Raw genomic sequence first — 15204 nt, forward strand, 5'->3', positions numbered from 1 at the left:
AAACACAGTTGTGTAAATAAATCTTTTGTCGTTGGGTCACACCCAGAAGTGCTTAGGGCTTACTCCTGACTTTTTCCTCAGAGATCACCTCTGGTGGGGCTCAGGGGACAGTGTGGATGGAACTTGGGTCGGCCATGTGCAAGGCAAGTTCCCTGCCCGTGTGCTATTTTTCCAGGCCTTTCAATGAACTAGTCTCACCTCACTCAAGTGTCGGAGTATGAAATGATAGGATCCCACACATGTGTGGATGGTGACTCAGAATGTCAGGCACCCTCCCCGAACCTCACCAGCTCTGCAACACCCTCTTCCTTTCATTGCCTTCTATACTGGTGCCTTGCCCATCATGATACATGACCAGTGGCTTCAGAAATGCTCCGGAGTCCCCTCCCCATCCCTCTGACCCTGACCCAACTCTTTTGTGTGGGTTGCATGTGAAGGGCTAGCAGTAAGGGGCAAGTGATAAAAATCACTGATCACCGCAAAGAGGGTCTTACTGAAAAATCGCACTCGTAATTGAACAGATTTCGATCAGCACACGTTTAGGAAATGTCTAAGAAGATACTTAGTAATAAACACAAATCCTAAGGCTCTTGGACTGCAGAGATGGCTTCTGATCTGCTTCTCTGTGAGGTCAGCATGACTGCTCTCATTTTCTTGGTGAGGAAATTCAGCTCAAAGATGTTAAAAGTTGCCACAATCACCCAGTTTTTGTTCTTGCTGGTGGGAAACAGACTCATTTTTCTGATTTTTCCTTTTCGGTTAAACTCACAGGAATTCTAGACTTTTTTTAACATCACGATACTAATCAAGAACAATTTTGAATATTTTGCATTCCCTCCTTTCATTCGGTTTTCAAAGGGAAACATCCATCCTATTAGCTAGTATACCCAATCATTATTTCTTCCTTTGAAACACGTATTCAGCACAACTAGGGAACATTTCCTCCACGTTATCCATCAGACATGTCTTGCCAGTTAGCTCGCTGCTTAAGTTCTGACACCCAGTCAGAGCTGTCGTCATCGTCTTCCTCAAAATCCCTGTGAAGAAACAATTTTGGACAGTAAGATTCCACACTTAATACATCTCAGGGCCACAGTATTTATTAACGGGCTAAATACTAATAGATTAATATTAGTATTTAGCCCATTAATAAATCTGCAAAAAACCCGAGTGCCCAAGAACAGATGGTGTGCAGAATGGGAGACTAAAACCCAAGAGTAGTAGAAATAAGTACCAGGAGGTCTGCTCCACGGCTTGGATCAAGAATAAATAAATACTCATTTATGATGGAGAGCAATTTAACCAGCAACTCTATTGGATTATTTCAATCACTAATACTAATAGATTACCTTCATAACAATATTTACTTATAAATTCCAAACTGCAATTTTAAAAACACATGGCCATGACTGGTTAAAGAAACTTTGGTACATACACAATGGAGTACTATGCAGCTATGAAATTTACATACAAGTGGTACTACATGGAAACTATCATGCTAAGCGAAATGAGTCAGAAAGAAAGGGATAGACATAGAAAGATTGCATTCATCTGGGGAACATAAAGTAACAAAATAGGAGACTAACACCCAAGAGTGGCCGAGATTAGTACCAGGAGTTTTGCTCCATGGCTTGGAGGCCAGCCACACATTCTAGGGGAAAAGGGAGCTCAGACAGAGAAGGGGAGCACCAAGTAAAGGGTGTTGGGAGGATCCTCCCAGGATGAGAGATACATGCTGAAAGTAGACTATAGACCGAACATGATTGCCACTCAATGCCTCTTTTGCAAACCACAGCATCCAAAAGAAGAGAGAGAACAAAAGGGAATGCCCTACCACAGAGGCAGGATGGGATGGGGGGTATAGGGGTGGGAGGGATACTGGGATCCGTGGTGGTGGGAAATGGGTACTGGTGGAGGGATGGGTACTCGATCATTGTATAATTGAAACCCAAGCACAAAAAATTGTAAGTCTACAACTGTACCTCACAGTGTTTGACTAATAAAAATTAAAAAAAAAATCACCACACCCAAAAGAACAAAAGCAACTAGTGTTGGCGTGGATGTGGGGAGAAAGGGACTCTCCTTCACTGATGGTGGGAATGCCAACTGGTTCAGCCCTTTTGGAAAACAGTATGGATGCTTCTCAAAAAATTAGAAATTGAGCTCCCATTTGACCCGGCAATACCACTCCTGGGAATATATCCTGGAGAGGCAAAAAAGTATAGTAGAAATGACATCTGCATTTGTATGTTCATTGCTGCACTGTTTACAATAGCCAAAATCTGGAAAAAACCCAAGTGCCCAAGAATAGATGACTGGTTAAAGAAACTTTGGTACATCTAAACAATGGAATACTATGCAGCTGTTAGAAAAGATGAAGTCATGAAATTTGCATATAAGTGGATCAACATGGAAAGCATATGCTGGGGGGAAAGGCAGCTCAGATAGAGAAGGGAACACCAAGTAAAGGATGATGGGAGGACCCGTTCAGGTTGAAAGATGTGTGCTGAAAGTAGACTATAGACTGAACATGATGGCCGCTCAATAACTCTATTGCAAACCACAACACCCAAAAGGAGAGAGCAAGCAAAAAGGAATGCCCTGCCACAGAGGCGGATCAGGGTGGTGGGGGATGGGGTGGGCGTGGTGGAAGGGATGCTGGGTCCATTGGTGGTGGAAAATGGGCCCTGGTGGAGGGATGGATACTCGACCATTGTATGACTGAAATGCAAGCACAAATGTTTGTAAGTCTGTAACTGTACCGCTTGGTGATTCACTAATAAAAAATAATAATAATTAAAAAAAAATAAAAAAAAGAACATATGGCCTGGTCAAAAATTCTATAACACATTATAACTGTTTACCCATCCTAGACAAAAGATCAAGAATAAATAAACACTCATTTATGATGGAGAGCAATTTAACCAGCAACTCTGCTGGATTATTTCAATCACCGACACACATCAGCACAAGTTTCCTAGGTAGAATCACAACATACGTGTCCTCATCATCCAGTCTAGGTTCAAGCCTCTCTGGATCCAAGGCGACAGAATCTTGATCTCCATCAACACTGTCCGATGCTTCCGTCTCTTCACACAGGGGCCCCTTCAAGAACCCTTCTGGACCTTCACAGGGGGATGAACAGAGGTCATGCCAACTTGACAGTATTTACTCATCTCACGCATATTAAATGAAAATTCTCCAAGTGCCTGCTGGCTAACTAAGGACAATGCCCTAGTCTACATTTCTTCTTTTTACCCCTCCATGTGAAAGCTAGCAGGATTTCTGTGAAACAGGTCCAGAAAGTAAAAGTAGGTGTATTAAATGTAGTGATTTCTTAAAAAAAAAATCAGAAAATTACCATTAAGACTCCTCCATAGAATGAAAAATGATTTATTAACAGTTCTCTTTGAAAAATTGGATTATAACTTTCCTTTAGGTTTTTTTTTGGGGGGGGGGGGTCGTTAAGGCTAGTGATGCTGAAGGGTTATTACTGGCTTGGTACTCAGGAATCACTCCTGGCGGTCTCAGGAGACCATACAGGATGCCTGGGATGGAACTCTGGGTCGGCCATGTACAAAGCAAATGCCCTATCTGCTGTACTATTAAATGAAATACACTGAAATATCTCCAGCCCCAGCTGACTTTATTTTTCCTTTGAGTTCATTCTCACCCTCAAGTTATCCCAATGGAGGGTAGTAAAACCAGGGAATCAAAGAAAGAAAAAAAAATCAAGATTCCCTTAAAACATATTTCCTAGATGATCATTACATTCAAATGTTTGTTACCTGACAAAAATGTGGACTAAATTTTACGTAGACATTTTTCTAAAAACAGAGTTAATGTCATAGATTCTTTATTTATTTATTTTTTTGGCCACCCCTTCCAGCAGCACTCAGGGATTACTCCTGGCAGTGCTTGGAAAACCGTACGTGATGCTGGGGATCAAACTCAGGTTGGTTGTGTGCAAGGCAAGTGCTTTATCCACTCTATCATTTCTCTAGCCTCTATGTCTTGCTTGAAAATACTGACTTTCTTAAAAAGAAAAATAGTGACTCCTGAAATAACAACCAAAGAAAACTGTCATTAGATTAGAAATCAAAAATTCAGAGTCAGTGATTCCCTCAGGCCTTCCTCCAACAGCCACCTCCCTGCCAAGCCTCTCGGCACTGGCTGGCAGAACAGGCTGAACACAGTTCTCAAACTCTCTACTGAGGGTTGGTCACCCAGACAATGAATTCCTGGAGGGAATAAAACAGGTTTCATTCTCTCTTTTTAAAAAGATTCTTAAACTAGCCTATGTAAGCATTCAGTAAATACCAAAAAAAAAACCACTATACCTTTTACAATAAATACAATCCTGACTTGGTCCCAAAATTTAAAAAAAAAGGTGGGGGGAGCTGGAATGATAGTACAGCAGGTAGGGCATTTGCCTTGCACACAGCTGACCCAGATTCGATTCCCAGCACCCCATATGGTACCCCAAGCACCACCAGGAGTAATTCCTGAGTGCGTGACCCAGGAGTAACCCCTGTGCATTGCCGGGTGTGACCCAAAAAGTATTGATATAAGACATATTAAAAAAATAAATCACAAAAAAGGTTATTTTCTACAATTTTAGCAATGATGTCTGTAAAATAAGAAATCCAATACTAATTGTTCATCTGTTTTAAGTAAGTAAAGTAAAGTAAAGGCCCTCCCGTTGATCGTCGATTTGCTCGAGCGGGCCCAGTAACGTCTCCATTGGAGACTTTGTTGTTACTGTGTCTGGCATATCGAATACTCTCGGTAGCTTGCTGGGCTCTCCGAGAGGGGCGGAGGAATCGAACTCGGGTCGGCCATGTTGGCTGCGTGCAAGGCAGACGCCCTACCCACTGTGCTATCGCTCCAGTCAATATAAAAGACTTATATGGGGCTGGAGCAATAGTACAGCAGGTAGGGCATTTGCCTTGCATGCGGTAGACCCGGGTTCAACCCCTGGCATCCCATATGGTCCCCCAAGCACTGCCAAGAGTAATTCCTGAGTGCAGAGCCAGGAATAACCCCTGAGCATCACTGGGTGTGTGTATATGTACATATATATATTATATATATATATATATATATATATATATATATGACTTCAAGCATACAGAGAAAGGAATCTTCACATCCATCCTGGTTAACTCTGTAAAGTCACTGGACAGTGGAATGCTTCCCTGCCAAGAAACTAGTCATGTGATCATAAGCCAATGGAAGAAATGTACCTCTAAGGGACATTTAATTATCATTGAGGCTGGCTAAAAAAGATTCAAGAAAACCTAAAAATGCAATACTGTAAAAATCATTCTATAATTTTAAAATCAAGGAACAGAGGTTCCATTTTGGATAAGGGGAAAAATCCCTGGAGGTGGACAAGAGATGAGGCTACACCACTAACGAGTGTCTTCACTGGCTTTAAATTATGTGTTCAAAGTTCTGAGGGGCCAGGGGATAGCCCAGTGGACTGTGAGCTTGCCTTCAGCCAAGCTGACCTGAGCTTGATTCCCTGCACCAAAGCCAAACACAGAAAGAAAAAAAAATTTTTTTTAATTCAAGCTGAAAGGTTAACTTTGATGTTATGCACATTGTATCACTTTTTTTCCCCCAAATAAATAAAAGGGTTTCCAAAGTTGGGTAAGAGAAATAAATCACCTGGTCTGTAGATTGTGTACGTCTGAAACGCCAAGCTGAGATCAGCATTCTTAAGGATATTTAACACGCTTTCAGGAGTCTCTTTGAGCCACTGCTTACGGGTGTTATTTTCACTGTACTTTATCACAGAGCCACCTAGTTGTGAAAAGAAAAAACTCAGAGCGCCACAGGGGATAGAGAGATAGTACAGCAGGTAGGGTGCTGGCCTTGTACATGACCAACCCACGTTCAAGCCCCGGCACCACACCTGGTCCCCTGAGTTCCACCAGGAATGATCCCTGAGCACAAAGCCAGGAATAAGCCCTGAGCACTGTCAGGTGTCGCGCCCTCCCCACAACCCCCCGAAAAAATATCTGAGTTAAGCAAAGACATTCACATCTTTCTTTGTAGGATATGTGTGTGCCAGCATTGCATGCCGCCAGGAGTAAAGCCTGGGCATTGCAAGGAATGACCCAAAAACCAAAACCAAACCAAACACCAAAAATCAATGCCTGTAGCCCATTTTACAACTAAAATGGTCCCCTATAAATTACAGGGCTTGAGCACTGACCTCCCTCATCGCCTGTCTTCACGCTGGAGGTGAGTACCGACGCGTTCTCCAAAGCCGTCAGAGTGCTGTTGGAGGCGTCTTTCCCCCACTGTCTCCTGAGAGGATTTGGGGAGCTGGTTTCCACTGGAGGGACTGAATTCTTACCTGATTTTGCAATGTAGAAAAGAATGGTTAAGCTTATTCCTGTATTTCTTCATCTATGGCCACACATACCCTTTAACAAGATACTTCTGTTCTCTTTCTAAATGAGATCTCACACCTATGTTCTTTCGAGTCCACGTAGTCAAGGAAATTTTCTAACATCCAAATGAAAATAAAAATCACTGAAAAAGGAGAGTTACTAAATATAATGCATATAATTAACACACAAGGCACAAGACGGAAACATCAAGAAGATTTATATGCAGAGTGCATGCCTTGTTATTACAGTGTAGAACATAACAAATACTACCTTGCCTAAAGGTTTTTATTAATAAATAGTATTTTTTCTCTACTTTGGGGGGACCTAGGCCACACCTGGAGGTGCTCGGGGCTTGCTCCTGGCTCTAAGCTCAGGGGTTGTTACTCCTGGCAGTATGCATGCCCAGGATTTAACCATGGTTGACCAAATGCTAGGCAAGCATTCCTGTACTAACTGTCTGGTCCTATTCTCTCTGTTTTTATGGGTAAGTTAGACATTTCTGTAATACGAAATAAACTATTAAAAATCTGCATGTCCACTCCCTTAGGGCACTTAAGACCTAGTAACTTGCAGGACAGGAAGAGAGTTCAGGGGACCAAAGCACATGTTTGGCATTCAGTATCCCAGGGTTCAGTCCCTGGCACTGAATCATTCCCAAAGCTCTGATGAACTTTGGGTATGACCCCAAAACAACCAATCAAACAAAAGACCTGACCTAGAGGACACAGGGAAAAAATCCACTAAAGTGAAAGTAAGCATTTCTTCTATATCCCCGACTTCCCTGTTACACAATTATGAGTATTTGAATAACTCACCTTTCTCTTCCCTGTTTCTTCTCTGCAATGCTCTTTCAACCAAATTTTTATTGATGTTTTCTAGATCAGTGTGGCTAGACTTTCTCTCTTCTTCTCCCTGCTTAAAAAGCAAATAATATAAGTATAGGTTAAGTGATGTTGGCATTGCCATAAGAAAAGGGAAGAAAGCAAGGAAAGTCAGTTATTGTATTTTAGGTAAAGATTAGCAGTTCACTGTAGCACTGGCCTCCCGTTGTTCATCTATTTGCTCGAGTGGGCCCAGTAACGTCTCCATCGTGAGACTTGTTGTTACTGTGTTTGGCATATCGAATACGTCATGGGGAGCCTGCCAGGCTTTGCCGATACTAACAGAAGTATCTTGTTAAGCTACTCTACCGAGAGTAGCTTGCCGGGCTCTCTGAGAGGGGCAGAGGAATCGAACCCAGTCGGCTGGGCTGGCCGCATGCAAGGCAAATGCCCTACCTCTGTGCTATCGCTCCAGCCCAAATAAAGATTAGTAAATCAAAAATAACAATGACCACATACACACGTGTATACGAATGTGCAGATTAAAAGCCATATATAAGGGAGTAGAGGGATAGTTCACCAGGTAGGGCGCTTGCCTTGCAGGTGGCCAACCCAGGTTTGACCCTCAGCTCTGCACAGGGTCCCTGAAGTCATGCCAAGGAGTGATCCTTGAGCACCAAGTCAGGTGTAAACCCTGAGCACTGCTGGGTGGTGGTTCACCCTCCTAATCCCAAATATTAGTTTATCCATGAAAAGGAGAAGATTCTGACACAGACTGTAGCATAGACATAGAATGAAAACACTACGCTAAGCAAAAGGAGTCACAGACGAAAGGACTATAGGACAGTTCCCCTGATATGCTGCACAGAGAATAGGCAGTCCAGAGAGAGCACACGGAATCTCTGGGGGTCTCCCCTGGGGCTGGCGGGGAGGGGGGGCGGAGCTGGGAGAGGGGAGGGCTGGGCAGTTACTGTTCATGAATTCAACAGTCTATTTTAGGAAATTAGGCTGAATTTCTGTTTGGGGTAATAAAACTGAGCAGTGACGTTACACAACATTGTGAATGTAACTGAGATTTTAAACAATTTTACACTTACAATCTCCTAAATGGTGAAGTTGAAGATATCTATTTCGTTTTTGTTTAGGACCACACCCAGCTGTGCTCAGGGCTTACTCCTGGCTCCGTGCTCAGGGATCACTCCTGGCAGAGCTCAGGGGACCATATGAGATGCCAGGGATTGAACCTGGATCAGCTATATGTGAGGCAAACATCCTACCTGCTGTTCTGTGGATACATCCATGATCGCTATCTATTTACCTTACTAAAAACAAACCAACCGGAAGCCAGGCTAAAACAATACCCTCATGAGCTCAGATAGAGAAGGGAGCACCAAATAAAGGGTGTTGGGAGGATCCTCCCAGGATGGGAGAAGCATGCTGAAAGTAGACTCTAGACCAAACATGATTGTCACCCATTGCCTCTTTTGCAAACCACAGCATCCAAAAGAAGAGAGAGAACAAAAGGGAATGCCCTGCCACAGAGGCAGGGTGGAATGGGGGGGGTGGGGGGTGGGAGGGATACTGGGATCCGTGGTGGTGGAAAATGGGCACTGGTGGAGGGATGGGTATTTGATCATTGTATAACTGAAACCCAAGCACAAAATTTGTAAGTCTACAACTGTACCTCATGGTGTCTCACTAATAAAAATAAAAAATAATTTAAAAAAAAAAACAATACCCTCATGACTGACAACAGGGCAAAGTTCTGTCACATCTCCATTAACACCACCCGTCATCAAGACTTAAAAATGAAAATGCCAACAACACAAACAGTGCCTTAAAGTGGCAGTGCAAAATGATGGCTGCCAATCACAGCACATGCCGAAGAGCAGACTCCAAATGCCCCAAGGGGCCAGCCAGGTCTCGGACTTCATTTATGCAACTGGAAGTACTTACCGGCAGGTTCACCTCCTCTTCTTCCATGGGTCGCCTGAGTCGGTTAGGGCCTGCTTCAAGGGAAAAGGAAAGGAAGAAGACACATCACACAGGGCAGGCATCATGAAACCATCTCCAAAACACTGGGAGACGGGGCCTGAGTGATAGTACAGCGGGTAGGGCATTTGCCTTGCACCTGGCCGACCCAGGTTCGATCCCATAGGCCCCCTGTGCAGCGCCAGGAGTCACCCCTGAGCAAAACACCGGAGAGAAGGAGCCTGAGGTCAAAGAGCCAAAGGTAGAGTGGAGGTGGGGGGCTGGCCCCCAGGGGCCCTGTCTGCTGTCCCGTTCCTGCTGTTTTGCAGCTCTCTGAGTGAGGCCACTCCAGGGGCTGCCTCAAGGGTGATTGCCCCCCCTCCAGCACAAGCCCACCTAGGGCGCTTCCACCATCCAACATTCATGGCAGCGGGAAACAAGCATCCCTTATCTCCCTAGCGGGAGGGGAAGTGAGCAGTTGGGGGTAACTGGAGACCCTGCGACTGGGTGGGGGACTTCTGCATGATTCACCTCCAGCAAAGCCCTGCCATGGGTGTCCCACACCCATGCTAATGTGGAGAATATCATGTTGCGTGAAATCAGCCAGAGGGGGAGGAACAGACACCAAGTGATCTCTCTCATGTGGGATATGAGGGGCATACCAAATGCCCAGTGGCAATAGAAACGAAGAGCAGGACAACTGGTCTCCAGTAGAAAGCCTGGCACTGGGGCAAGGGTGAGGGGGATGAGCTGGGGAAGAGAACACTAAGATGATAGACAGAGGAGGGTAAATGTGCCTGCCTCACGGGCTGGTGCGGGGAAGGGAAATTGGGGGCCTTGGTGGACGGGACGGTATGAGCACTGGGGAAGGGACTGGTGTTGGAACAACACACATCTGAAACTCGATCATAAATACCTTTGTAGCTTTGTAATTCACAGCTCTTTAATTAAAAAAAAATTTTAATGCACTTTTGAGGGCCAGAGAGATTGCACAGCGGGTAGGGCCTTTGCCTTGCATGTGGCCGTTCCAGGTTCGATCCCCACCGTTACAGATGGTCCTCTAATTCCTGAGCACCGAGTCAGGTGTAATCCCCGGGCAGTGCCAGACGTGGCCCCAAACCAACCAAATGAACAAACAACAAACACCTGCTCATGGCAAACCAGAGATAGCTCAGCAGTCAAGGACCCTGTCTTGCACGTGATCAGCTTCATTTGGTCCCCAGCACCAGGTGCATTCTCATATACCGCCAGGAGTTATCCCTGAGCACCGAGCCCTGAGCACCGCTGAGTGCCCCTATACATAAATAAAATAAATAAGTTAACTAAGTCGTTAAAGCCCTGTTCTTGGATCGGGGGACAAGGCTTAAAAATCTGAGCACATGCTTCCCATGTGGGAGCCCCAAGTTTGATCCCTAGCACCCACAGTTCCCTAAACACTGCCAGGCACACCCTCTTCCCCCCACTTCACCCCAGCACCACACAGGAGCAGCTCGAGAGCACTGCTGGGAGGGTCCCAAAAAAACAAAAACCAAAAAGGAAGAAAGTGTCACAATCTCTGAAAGCATGTGGACACATGGGGTGGGGGCACAAACCAGACAGTCCCTGCCTTCAAGGGCTGATCTGTGCTTTCACTGTCACAGCCGGTTGGGGTCTGGGGACGCCCCACACATTGGGCCCCGACACGCCACACAACTCTCCTCCTCTCCTCGGAAATCGCTGCCCCATCACCAGGACAACTGAAGGAAGCCCTGAGACCTGTCCAGCCCTTACTTCCCATTCTCTTCTCCCCATGTTGGCTCCTTTCCTTCTCTGTGGTCCTCTCTGAACACTGGGGGCAAGAGTGTTGTTGCCCATATTTTTAAAGCTAATTTCCCAGCGGTCATTGAAGCCCTAGCCAATCAGGGCATTCAAGCCCAATACATCAGGATCCTCCGTGAGCTGTATTGCGGATTCACTACCAGGATCTCACCATTCTACAAAGAAGTGATCATTGATGTCAAGAGAGGGGTGCGGCAGGGTGATACCATTTCACCGAAACTCTTCAGTGCCACCCTCAAGAACATCATGCGACGACTGGAATGGGAAGGAATGGGAGTGAAGATAGATGGTCGGCAACTACACCACCTCCCTTTGCTGATGACATTGTTTTAATAACACCAAACATCAGCCAAGCGGCACAAATGCTGGCCGACTTTGACCGTGAGTGTGGAAAGGTAGGACTACAGCTGAATCTTACGAAGACAATGTTTATGAGAAACAGCCTTGTTCCTGACACCCCATTCGCTCTCAATGGAACGACCATCTCTGAATGCAACAGCTATGTGTACCTAGGTCGAGAGGTCAACATGACAAATGACCTGGCACCCAAGCTGTGCAGGAGGAAGAGAGCGGCTTGTAATGCCTTCAAGAACGTCGAAGAAATAGCTAAGAGGACGAAGAACCTCCGGCTCCGGGCACATCTCTTTGATTCCACTGTTCTTCCTGCATTAACATATGCCTCAGAGACCTGGGCCCTACGCAAACAAGATGAGAACGCTATTCAGGTCTCCCAAAGAAGAATAGAAAGAGCTATGCCTGGAATATCACGTTTCACTCAAATGAGAGAAAGAATTCGGAGTTCTGACATCCGTGGACGATCAAGGATCAGGGACGCTGTCTCATTTGCCAAGGTGTCGAAAATCAGATGGGCTGGTCACGTAATGAGATTTAAAGACGACCGTTGGACTAGAGCTGTTACTGATTGGATTCCACGGGATGTCAAAAGACCGCGTGGCCGCCCACCTACCAGATGGTCAGACCTCTTTGTCAAGATCATGAACAATCGGTTTGAGGCCCTTCATGTTCCCGGAGCGAACAGATGCCATTGGGCTACACTAGCACGCGACAGGGACAAATGGAGACGTTACTGGCGCCCGCTCAAGCAAATCGACGACTAATGGGAAGTTAAGGGATTAAGTGATTAATTTCCCAGTCACCTAGCATGTCATCGAAGGTTAAAACAAAATTTAAAGGGGCTGGAGCGATAGCACAGCGGGTAGGGCGTTGCACGCGGCCGACCTGGGTTCAATTCCCAGCATCCCATATGGTCCCCTGAGCACTGCCAGGCATAATTCCTGAGTGCAGAGCCAGGAGTAACCCCTGTGCATCGCCAGGTGTGACCCAAAAAGCAAAAAAAAAAAAAAAATTAAAGTACAATGCACACTGCTTACCTAAAGTACAGTGAATTGAAGGCTGCAGTTTATACCAAGAGAAGGGTTCTTGCGAAATTAACATGAAAATGTAATTTAAGAAAAACAGTGGAATGTTAGGGAGAGGACCCAAGGGGCTGAGTGCATGAGGGAGCCCTGAGTTTGACACCCTATACCACATGGTTCCCAGCACACTGCCAGGCAATCCCTGACCAGCAAGCTGAATGACCCCCCTTCCCCCAAGCACCCTGGGGTGTGGCCCGAAAGCCTACCAACAATAACCGAAAGGAAACAGTACACTGCAACTTTCAAACTGTCTCTTTTGTAGTATGCTGAAGATCAGGAGCACTAAACAAGAGGCAGTGAGCAACAGGTCAGTGAGTGATCTGCAGGCTTAAAGTTTTGGTGTTTTGGGGGTGTGGTGCCGCCAGCAGGTCTATCTGTACCTGTGAGGCGAGTGCATCAGCAGCCTCATGGTGCCTTCAGACTTCCAGATACCCCAAAATTGCTGCTGTGCCTTTGGCCAGACCCCCAAAAACTTGGGACAAAGTTTACCAAGAAAGTAAACGGCCAAAAGTTAGGTATGTGGAAAACACACCCACAAACCACCTCCGGCTCAGCTATATACTTGGAGGCATGGCCTCTCTGGTTCCTGACTGAACTGCTTAACGGCCATGATCCCAGAGACTCAGAAACAAATCTTGAAACCCAACGGTTTTTGGCAGAAATGCGTCTGGTCTCTGCAGTAGGTCACCAGTGCTGGGCCAACCCAGGTGGGAATAGGTTTTGTACCTTGGCCTGTTCCCCCTGGCGGCCCAGTGACCACCATCCTTCAGAGGCCACTGGACAGTCAGGTTTGGGTCCCCAGTGATGAGACATGCAGGGCCTCACGGGATGGGGGTGGAGCTGGTCCTGTCCTCCCCACCGAGTGAGACCCCAAGTCATCGCCCACAAACGGCCTCTCTGGCCCCCGATCAAGCTGCTTAACGGCCATCATCCCAGAGACTCAGAAACAAATCTCAAAACCCAGAAGCTTTGCACAGAAATGCGTCCAGACCCCACAGTACGTTACTGTCACCGGGTCACCCCACGGGGGAAAGGGTGTTGTCCCTCCGCCTGCTTCTCCCTGGCGGCTCAGTGGCCGTCATCCTCCAGAGGCCATTAGACAGTCAGGCTTGGGCCTGCAGCGACGAAACTCGTTGGGCTTCACAGGCTGGGGGTGGAGCCAGGCCTGTCCTCCCCACCCCAACGAGACCCCAAGTCATCGCCCACGAATGGCCTCTCTGGCTCCTGACCAAGCTGCTCAACGGCCATGATCCCAGAGACTCAGCAGCAAATCTCGAAACCCAGTGGCTTTTGGCAGAAAACCCTCCAGATTTAAGTGTTAAAATTTCGGAATTTCAAAATCACATGGCCCTACTGCAGCCACGCAACATCATATGTTATTCATAACCAGCAATAGAACACAAATTGTCTACTGTTGCCTTTTCAGCAGATCTGAGTGTTGGGGTAAAATCCCAAATAATAATGGTGGGTCTGGTGTCAAAATATTGAATGTGCCCAAAGTAGAGAGAGAGTAATGTGGAAATCATCTGCCCCACAGGTAGGGGGAGGGTGTGGGATGGAGGTATAATGGGGTTTTTGGTGGTGGAGAATGGGCACTGGTGAAGGTACGGGTGTTTCATTGTATGACCAAGAATTAGACCCAAAAACTTTGTAACTGCTCTCATGGTGATTCAATAAATAAAATTATAAAAAATGAAAAAAAAATAAGGTGGAATTCATGCACAATTCAATCAGCTAATCAGTGGCTGAATAAATAGCAGTACTCCTACATTAAGGGGAAAAAAAAAAGTTTTGGTGTTTTAAGTGTTTGAGTCATACCTGGCAATGCTCAGGGATTATTCCTGGCTCTGTGTCACGAATTACTCCTGGTGGTGCTCTCGGGACCATATGGGCTACCTGACCATATGAAACCTTGGCAGACCATGTGCCAGACAAGTGCCCTGTCTACTGTACTACTGCTTCTGCTCCTTTTATTCTTTTCTTTAATGGGGGAAGGTGGTAGGGCTGTTGAGTCACACTCAGTAGTGCTGGGCAAAGGCTGCTTGCAGACTGGGGTCAGCTCCGACAAGGCAAGTCCCTTAACCTCTGAGCTATCTCCCTGGCCCCACTTCCTTCTCATTCTGTTCGTCCCACTTATCTTTGTTCAATCTCTTGTAGAAGACCTTGATGTCAAATAGGAAGAGACAAAAGTCACTTTGGAAGAAACTGAGAGGTCACAACTTCCAAAGACACTCTATTTGTATTTGAAATGTGCTCAGGAGAGACTACTGGTACACAGAAAATGTTTGTTTGCTTGTTTCTGTTTTAGGGCCCCCCCCCCCGGTGGTGCTCAGGGGAATGTGTGGTACCCAGGACAGAACCTCACCCCCCTGCCCCCACCATGCAAAGGATGTGAACTGGTCTCTCTCACCAGGCCCAGGCACAAGGAAATTTTGTGCAGCTATTATGTGAACAGTTCTCAACTTTGGGAAACGCTATTTTGTTTTGTTTTGTTTTTTTCTGTTTGCCTTTTGGGGGTCTGAGGGTCTCCAAGTGGTGTTCCAGATCCCTGGGACCCCATCCAGTGATTTATGGTCAACTGGGCTGAATTCATTCAGTGTTAGTTAAGGGCTGAAGATGTGGTGCTATTCAGACAAACTGATGCTGAGAACTTCTGTGATGATCCAGCAGTGTTTGAGGGTCTCCAGGCCACACCCAGTGATGCTAGGCCTCTAGCACTGTGCCCAGTAACACCAGAGGGATGACGCGGTTATC

General features: G+C 46.2%; 1 protein-coding gene across 2 annotated transcripts in view; it reads right to left on the minus strand.

The window, feature by feature from the left end:
- Positions 1 to 601: 601 nt before the first annotated feature.
- Positions 602 to 15204, minus strand: part of NEK3 (NIMA related kinase 3) — a 32147-nt gene continuing 17544 nt past the window's right edge. The window contains exons 10-15 of one of the 2 annotated variants that reach the window (XM_056126247.1): positions 9182 to 9234; positions 7220 to 7319; positions 6224 to 6367; positions 5674 to 5808; positions 2999 to 3125; positions 602 to 1037 (exon numbers count right to left, since the gene is read on the minus strand). In XM_056126247.1, the coding sequence (XP_055982222.1) occupies positions 950 to 1037; positions 2999 to 3125; positions 5674 to 5808; positions 6224 to 6367; positions 7220 to 7319; positions 9182 to 9234 (647 nt within the window). In that variant the 3' untranslated portion in view covers positions 602 to 949. Of the gene's footprint in view, positions 1038 to 2998; positions 3126 to 5673; positions 5809 to 6223; positions 6368 to 7219; positions 7320 to 9181; positions 9235 to 10889; positions 10899 to 15204 lie in introns of both variants that reach the window. The other variant, XM_056126248.1, reaches the window with a different exon arrangement.

Source organism: Sorex fumeus, unplaced genomic scaffold (assembly GCF_029834395.1).
Source record: "Sorex fumeus unplaced genomic scaffold, SorFum_2.1 ptg000061l, whole genome shotgun sequence".
In the NCBI taxonomy this organism is placed as follows: Eukaryota; Metazoa; Chordata; class Mammalia; order Eulipotyphla; family Soricidae; genus Sorex; species Sorex fumeus.